The 9,198-nt window shown below is 34.0% G+C and overlaps 1 protein-coding gene across 1 annotated transcript; it reads left to right on the top strand.

The window, feature by feature from the left end:
• The first annotated feature begins 925 nt into the window (after positions 1-925).
• LOC106448376 (pentatricopeptide repeat-containing protein At3g49730) lies at positions 926-6,750 on the top strand. The gene is made up of 14 exons (XM_013890266.3): positions 926-2,876; positions 3,756-4,176; positions 4,294-4,358; positions 4,459-4,521; positions 4,612-4,701; positions 4,781-4,893; positions 4,994-5,065; positions 5,150-5,294; positions 5,380-5,435; positions 5,512-5,562; positions 5,650-5,704; positions 5,791-5,847; positions 5,941-6,060; positions 6,150-6,750. Exons 1-14 carry the CDS (start codon positions 957-959, stop codon positions 6,612-6,614), a joined length of 3,693 nt encoding a protein of 1,230 aa, XP_013745720.1. The 5' UTR covers positions 926-956; the 3' UTR covers positions 6,615-6,750.
• Positions 6,751-9,198: the final 2,448 nt, after the last annotated feature.

Below are 9,198 nucleotides of genomic sequence, written 5' to 3'. Positions count from 1 at the left end.
CTTTGGCCACTAGGAGACATTGAATGCTTTGTACTTTTGCGCATATGTTAATATATATACATGTATACGTATAATAAAAATTCAAAATCTAGATTAATTTGTGTTTTAATTGTATTGCTAACAATTAAATTTTTAAAATCAATAATTAATTTCAATAATAACATACAAAAACTATTAAATTCTAATATATTTATATTTTATATTTATTTTAAATATTATAATAAAATAAAATAATAATTAAACTAGGCCCCGCGTATACTCCGATTAATCCCCGATTTTTTAGTAACTCGATAGGCCCGGGGTTACCGCCCGACTAGCGTCTAACGTAGTTTCGAACAGGGATAGAAATAGTCTTAAAACACATGAAATGAGAACAAAACAACACTAATCTGTCCAAAAACATAGTGAAAACATCAACAAAGTTCATAGATTAAGCAAACAAACCGAAACAAGCTAAAAGAGTTTCTACTTCCAAACATAGCTAATAAATTAAATGATTAATAGATTTAAATATAAATTTAAAACTAAAAGAAAAGACACTAATTTGATTATTGTTTTGAAATTTTGAATACAATTTTTGTTAATGCACAAAACAAGAAGCTTGAAAAGTTTTTTAAGTGAGTAACAATCCATAATTATATGTATTTTATCTGATATTAAGCTATGTATAACATTAATATAAATATTTTGAATACAATGAGAGAAGTAAACTAAAAATATAAGATTAATTATACATATGTTCGGTTATCTTCGGATATCCATTCGAATTCGGATATTACCCGTTTGGATTCGGATATCCAAACTTTCCCAACTCAATATCCGTTCGGATATTTTGCTACTTTGGTTCGGATTTTGGTTCGGGTTTTTCGGATCGGGTTCGGGTGCGGCCCATGCCTAAAGAGAAGGAAGAAAGTGGATAAGACCGAACGACACAGTTTAGAGTGAGAAACAGAGAGATGCGTAGATTCTCAACCATACTCGATCTTTGCCTCAGCAGACGCCGTCTTCTCTTACCATCTTCTCAAGCACATTCGCGAATCGATCTCATCACCAAAAGGTTTCACATTTCCAGAGTTCTCAGACATGACTCTGGATTGGTTTCTCTAAAGAATAACCAATACGAAGGTAAGCACGAGGATGAACTCGCTGGAGACGTCGAGAAAATCTATAGAATATTACGAAACTACCATTCTAGGGTTCCGAAGTTGGAGCTTGCTCTCAACGAATCAAGTATCGATCTTCAACCCGGGCTAATCGTCCAAGTGCTGAATCGTTGCGGCGATGCTGGGAATCTAGGTTACAGATTCTTTATCTGGGCATCGAAGCAACCTGATTATCGCCACAGCTACCAAGTGTGCAAATCGATGGTGAAGATTCTCAGTAAAATGCGTCAATTTGGAGCTGTCTGGGCTTTGCTCGAAGAGATGAAGAACGAGAATCCTCACTTGATCGAGGCGGAGCTCTTCGTTGTACTGATGCGGAGGTTTGCTTCAGCTAACATGGCGAAGAAAGCAGTCGAGGTGCTCGACGAAATGCCCAAGTACGGGATTGAGCCTGATGAGTTCGTTTTCGGAAGCTTGTTAGATGCCTTGTGCAAGAACGGTAGTGTCAAGGATGCCTCGAAGCTGTGTGAAGATATGAGAGAGAGGTTTCCTCCGAATCTAAGGTGTTTCACTTCGTTGTTGTACGGTTGGTGTAGGGAAGGGAAGTTGATTGAAGCTAAGAATGTTTTGGTTCAGATGAAGGAAGCAGGGCTTGAGCCTGACATTGTTGTTTTCACTAACTTGCTTAGTGGCTATGCTCACGCTGGTAAAATGGCGGATGCGTATGATCTTATGAAGGATATGAGGAGGAGAGGGTTTGAGCCTAACGCGAATTGTTATACGGTTTTGATCCAGGCGTTGTGTAAGATGGAGAAGAGGATGGATGAGGCGATGCGGGTTTTTGTTGAGATGGAGAGGTATGGATGCGAGGCTGATATAGTGACTTACACTGCGTTGATTAGTGGGTTTTGTAAGTGGGGGATGATTGATAAGGGTTATAGTGTTTTAGATGATATGGGAAAGAAAGGAGTTGTGCCGTCGCAGGTAACGTATATGCAGATAATGGTGGCTCATGAGAAGAAGGAACAGTTTGAGGAGTGTTTGGAGTTGATTGAGAAGATGAAGGAGAGAGGTTGTCATCCTGATCTTCTTATCTACAATGTAGTGATCAGATTGGCGTGTAAGTTAGGAGAAGTGAAAGAAGCGGTTAGGTTATGGAATGAAATGGAAGCTACTAATGGTTTAAGCCCTGGAGCTGATACGTTTGTTATTATGATCAACGGGTTTACAAGCCAAGGTTATCTTGTTGAAGCATGCGATCACTTCAAAGAAATGGTAAGCCGAGGGATATTCTCTGCGCCTCAGTATGGAACGTTGAAGACACTGCTGAACACTCTTGTTAGAGATGATAGGGTGGAAATAGCGAAAGATGTTTGGAGTTGCATATCGAACAAAAGCTCTTCTTGTGAGCTGAATGTAGCGGCGTGGACAATATGGATCCATGCTTTGTTGGCGAGAGGTCACGTGAAGGAGGCGTGTTCGTATTGTCTGGATATGATGGAGATGGACTTGATGCCGCAGCCTGATACTTATGTGAAGCTCATGAAAGGGTTGAATAAACTGTACAATAGGACGATCGCGGCAGAGATAACAGAGAAGGTGATGAAGATGGCAAGTGAGAGAGAGATGAGTTTTAAGATGTATAAGAGGAGAGGTGAGGAGGATTTGATAGAGAAAGCTAAACCTAAAGGGAGTAAAGAAGGGAAGAAGAAAGGAACAGGTGATCGTCATAAGCATAAGTGGGGAGGTGAACGAAGTAGAGCTAAAGCATTTTGACATTATTACTTCAAGTTTCAAACGCAGTTCATGTTTATTTGCTTTGTTTCATTACATTACTTCGATTTTGTGCTTGTTTTGGTCTCTTTGCTAAGATATAAAGTTGCAGGTCTCTTTCTCCATAAACCTGAGTCAACACCGTTTTTAGTTTCTCGAGATGATCTAAGGCTTGACTGGTGAAGAGGTAGGGCTGGGATTCGACCGAACCAAACCAAATTTCGGTTTTTGGTTCATGTTCGTTTATTATGTTTGGTAGATTAAAAATGGTTTAGTTTGGTTTGGAAATCAGTTAATTTGGTTTTCCATAGTCTGAAGGATAATACCCATTTTAAGAAAAATTCAAATTGAACTTGCCAAATTTTAAACCAAAATAATGAAGTTCAATAAATTCAATAAAAGATCCTAAAATTTTAACGAAGATTAAACTGAAAACAAAACTTCCGTTAGTTTAATAAATTTTTAGTTAACAAATTAACCAAATACCAAACCCATTCTAACCGGATCCGCAAGCTGGGCAACCAAACGGAGATGACTAATTCATAGCCAAACCGAAATAAGTGTATATATAGCCCGGTCCGGTAAGTTTTGACCGAACCACTTGCAGTTATGTCATATGTCATGTGTGTAACGAGTAAACCGAAATCTTTGGTTTTATATGGATAAACAAAAAAGGGGAAAATATGAAGACAAACCAAATAACCGGCAGACGAGAAGAGAAGCACGGTTCTGTTCCGGCGACGATCAGATTTGATACTTCTGAATTAAGATAAAACACAGTAAGGTCTGTTTTTGATATCGGTTAAGCTAGAGAAATTTCAAAAGCTTCAAAAATCACCTTTTGCTTATTCTCTCTAATAACGTACCTTCTCCAGTTAACACAAGAGTATCGTCGTTTGGATCGGCTCTTTCTTGATGTTGAGGACACTGTCTCTAGCTCGGGACCGTCTTAGGTCCAACGCGCAAGTAACGTCGTCTCCTTCTACCATTCGTGTCCTCTCTTCTCCATTTTCATCGAAGCGGCATGCGCCTAAGGCTACCGAAGAAGAAGCACCGGGTCTAAAAGAGTCCGTTCTGCTGTACCCGAAAGATCCGTCGAGCACACCCAAGCTATTCCTTGTCCAGCCTCGTCTAACTCCGCCTAAGTTTCTTCAGGCAAAGCTTAACGAAGCACTCTGCCTCGCGAACTCGCTTGAAGAACAGCGATATGGCTACTTCGAATCTGATTTCTTCGACAAGGAACTGCCTTCTCACGTTGTTGTCCAAAACCCTATTGCCAGGTCGTCTAAACCTCGCGTAGGTCCGTTTCAATTTTTCTTTTTGAAGCTTTCTAGATGTGTCATTCAAGAATAATGCCTTCCAAGTGTTCGATGATTTTCCTGTGAGACTGATGAGTAATTTGGTTTTCAATTGTTAGATACTTATTTCGGGCGTGGGACTGTAGACAACATCCAATGCCATCTTAATGCTGAAGATTCCAAGGCAATCAGCTAAATATCTCAATTGTTATCAGTCTCTGTTTTATTGCTTTATGTAATGAAAAGTTGGATCATGTTGTTACAATCTCTTGATGCTTGCTCAGGAAGAAGTTGATGCCGTTTTCATTAACGCCATTTTGTCAGCAATTCAGCAACGGAACTTGGAGGTAACCCCACCCCACAAGACCTCAAGTTTTTCTTTGTTTGTTTTCCTTCAGTTCAAGCTAATTGTTGTTTCTTTGTCTTTGATTCTTCAGAGAATATGGGGAAAACCAGTACTAGATCGTGTAGGCCTTATTATAGAAATATTCAACGCTCATGCGCATACCAAGGAAGCAAAACTCCAGGTACTTGTGACAATAAAGATCCTTCTTTTTACATACTAGGATAGTTTGATTAACAACTATTTTTTTCGTCCATTCACAGGCTGAGTTAGCAGCTCTGATGTACAAAAAGAGCAGGCTGGTTCGAGTTCGTGGCACTGATGGACGTCAGACTTTTGGGCAGTTTGGGGAAGCTGAAGTTGTTAGTGCACGAGGGTGAGTTTTTTTAACTTGCTATTTTGTGTATTCCCTCTGCTTTTTTTTTTTTGATTGTTGGTACGTTGATGAGATTGTTTTTTATGAAATCACTCTGCAGGAGAGCGGCAAGTAAGGGAACTGGTTTCGTCGGTGGTGCAGGAGAAACTGAGCTTCAGCTCCAACGCCGAAGGTTAACCGAACTCATATTACATTTATAATGTTGATGGCTCTCTGTTCTTACATTTATGGTCCTCACATAATCTTGATCTACCAGAATAGCAGACCGGAGGCTTCGCTTGTTATCCCAAATCAAAGAAGCCCAACGAACACGGCTATTGCAACGTGCTGCACGTAAGAGACAAAGTGGTCTAGAGGGTAAAAATTTAGCCACCATTGCTGTCGTTGGTTACACAAATGCTGTAAGTGCTTTAATATTAAGGAATCTCAGCCACGACCTAACTGTTTTTAACGTACTTCCTAATCTTTTTTTTTCTTGCTTGTTAGGGAAAATCGACATTGACAAGTGCTTTAACAAGGACTGCTCTCTACTGCAATGAGCGGTATAATACAAATGCCTTTAAACTATCTTTTGAAACTGAACTCTTAGCTTTTGAATGTTTGGTCTGGCTTCTGCAGCTTGTTTGCAACTTTAGATCCGACACTCAAGAATGCCATCCTTCCTTCTGGGTAAGTTGGTTGATATGCGTCAAGGATGTTGTGTCTTTACGGTAATACTTGAACTACTACTGAAACGTATGAGTTGATATTGTTCAGAAGGAAAGTGCTTTTTAGTGACACTGTTGGATTCATATCGGATCTGCCTATACAGGTAATAGATAGATACATACATAAATTCCATCTTTCAGTTTAGAGTACTTTAACTTCTCTTTTCTTGGTCGTGCCTTTTTTTCGTAGTTGGTGGAAGCATTTCAGTCGACTCTGGAAGAAGTTGTAGAAGCTGATTTACTTCTGGTAAGTACTTGATTAATAAATGTGGTCTTGAATTACATTTAAAAGTGGAGAACGGTAGAAATCTTGGTCTTAATGAACATTTGTTCCTTGCAGCATGTAGTTGATTCAACAGCTCCAAATATCGAGGAGCATCGTTCAACAGTCTTTCATGTCCTTAATCAAATTGGAGTACCAGAAGAGAAGCTTAAGAATATGATTGAAGTCTGGAATAAAGTAAGAGCTTTTTTTTCAATAAACCATCCATCTTAACTTCTTAAGTAAGGAAGCAACCGCCATTGTTCACACGCGGATTTTTTTGTTAGATTGATTATGAAGAAGAAGAAGAAGAAGAAGAGGAAGACATGCATTATCTAGATGATGCTAAGGGAGAAGAAGAAGAAGTAGAAGCTGAGTTAAGCGAAGATTCAATAGCTGAAGAAACTTCGGAAGCATCTTCTGAAGCAACTGTCGATGAAGACCAAATCCAAAACCAAGAAGATGACTCTGATGAATGGCTACTGTCTGAAGATGAAAATGTCAGCGACTCTGAGATATGGAAAGTTCCGGAAGAGGCTAAAGTAGATGCTGCACAGAAGAGTGGACCTGATGTCAGAGTTTCTGCATTGACAGGAGTCGGTCTGAAGGAGTTGATGTATCTCATTGATGAAAAATTGAGTGGTGAAGATGAGAAGCGTAAGTCTGAGACAATAGTCGAAAGGAACGATTTTCAGAGCCGTAAATGGAGACCATCTTTTAAAGATGACGAAGAGTTTGCCGCTGGACAATAGTTTTGCCCTGCGTCTCAAATTGTTCTGTGTTTTGCCTGGTTTCTACAATACAATGGAAACTATATAATAGCAACTTTATAATACAATAAAAAAATACTAGTTAATATTTTTATAATAAAACAAATTTAGTCCTAAATTAGGCCAACTTGAAATATCATATTATACTAGATTTTGACCTGTTTTTTTAAGCGCAGATATTTTCTGCTGATAATTTTGATAAAATATGCATGAATTTATAACTTTTTATCAAGAAAAAAAAAGTTGTTTTGAGTTTCAAGCAGTGTTTTTATATGTGGCCCAGATCTGTGGTTTAACAAAAAAACTCGGGAATTCATATATAACATGTATATAGTATATGTTAACATATATAATTTGTGTATATCATAAATTTTCTAAATATATATAAAGTTTTATATAAATATACATATATAAGAATCAAAAGAGTATAATTTGTTTATTTAGATTCGTCTTCTATTAATTTAAAATGATTTTTAATATCTTAAACATGTATATAGTTTTCAATGATAAAAATATTTTTGACAATATCTTTCTTCAAATATAATTTTGCTCTCACAAATTACCCAAAATTTTCTTGATGTGTTTATTTAAAGGATTTTATAAAAATTAATAGATTTTTTATTGAGGTATTGTTTTTACATATTCTGGTATTTCTGGCATATTTATAATATCAGTTATACATACTAAATTTTCATTTTCAAACATTTCTAACATAATAATTTTTATTATTTTTAATAAAAATATATAATGTTTAGTTTAATGTTATCAAAAACTTTAAATTGAAAAACAATATTATATAAAAAGTTATAGTGAATAATATTTTTTAAAAATTGCTGTAAATAATTTTTAGGATAATAAATATAGTGGTACGTTTTAAAAAGACAATAATAAAAGAGAGAAAGAATTTAATTAATTTAATTGGTTTTTAAGTTTTGAAATATTTTCTAAATTAATTGGTTGATATTAATTAGTTAAGATGTGTATAAATTTAGGAGTGACATTCTCTTGTAAATAACTCTAAAAACTAAGGAAAAAAATTCTATCAGAGATATTGCTTTAATAGTATAGATTTCCATAAAACAATAAAATAATACTTACTCCGTTTCTGAAAGTAAGATTTTCTAGAGTTTATTCTTATTTCACAAAAATAGATTTTTTATATTTTTAAGGTACTTTTGAGAAACATTAATTATGAATATTTGAATTGATTAAATTTTATTGGTGGATTGTTATTGAAAAATGTATTGAAAAATAAATTGTAAATTAAATTGTAAATATTTATTATATTCTTAATAAACATGAAAACTCTAGAAAATCTTATTTTCGAAAAGAGAGGGATTAGATATTTTAAAATTTTATATATAGCCATATTTCAAAATATAGATATAAATTATATATAATTTCACAAAACAATACTAAAATATTTTAAAATAATAAAAATTTGGGAAATTACCACAAATACTACATTCATAGTACTACTTTTCATGTTTGCACTAACCACTTTTACCCTCACTTTTAATGAAGGGTAAAAGACACTTATAAACCCATAGGGTTAATTAATCTAGACTTAAAGTTAACTAATTTAGACTCAGGGTTTAGAGTTGAGGGGTGGGGTATGGATTTTTGGAATATGAAATTTAGGATTCTAATAAATATATAAATAAATACTTAAAAAGTATTAAAAAATTAAAAAAAATAGTTTCAAACATAATTTTCGATTTTCAAAAAGAAATTTTGAAAAAGAAAATATATAAAAAAAATTATAAAAAAGTTCGAATTTGAAAAAGTATATTTCGAAAACATAAAAAAAATTATTTTTTCAATTATTTTTATTTTATTTTATTTATTTAAATATTGATTTATTATATATATATATATATATATATATATAACAAAGGTATAAGAGTCTTTTGCCACTTAATGAAGAAAATATTTTTGAAAATGTCACTTTAGTGGTGGTAAAGATAAAAAGTGGTACCAGTGGTAAACATAAAATTTCCCCTAAAAAATTTAGGGGAAATTTTATGTTGGGAAAATTGTATGTTTACCATTTTCATGGTACCACTTTTCATCTTTACCACCACTAAAAAAACATTTTCAAAAATACCTTCTTCATTAAGTGGCAAAAGACTCTTATACCCTTGTTATCTATATATATAATAAATTATTATTTAAATAAATAAAAAATAAAACAAATTTTTTTTTATGTTTTCGAATTATACTTTTTCAAACGAACTTTTTTATAATTTTTTTTTTGAATTTCTTTTTCGAATTTTTTTTTTCAAAATTTCTTTTTATATTTTTTAAGTATTATATTTGAAACTATTTTTAAATTTTTTTTATATTTTTTAATATTTATTTATATATTTTTTATAATCCTAAATTTCACTTTCCAAAAACTCTATCCCACCCCTCAACTCTAAACAATAAGTCTAGATTAGTTAAAGGGTATAAATGTGTTTTACCCTTCATTAAAAGTGATGGTAAAAATAATCAGTGTAAGGTTGTAAACATGAAAATGGTAATATGAATGTGGTATTTGTGGTAATAAAATTTACCACAAATT

This window comes from Brassica napus, chromosome C8, assembly GCF_020379485.1.
Source record: "Brassica napus cultivar Da-Ae chromosome C8, Da-Ae, whole genome shotgun sequence".
NCBI classification, from domain to species: domain Eukaryota; kingdom Viridiplantae; phylum Streptophyta; class Magnoliopsida; order Brassicales; family Brassicaceae; genus Brassica; species Brassica napus.
The sequence above is the reverse complement of the archived record's forward strand: the minus strand, read 5'-3'. Positions and strand labels throughout refer to the sequence as shown.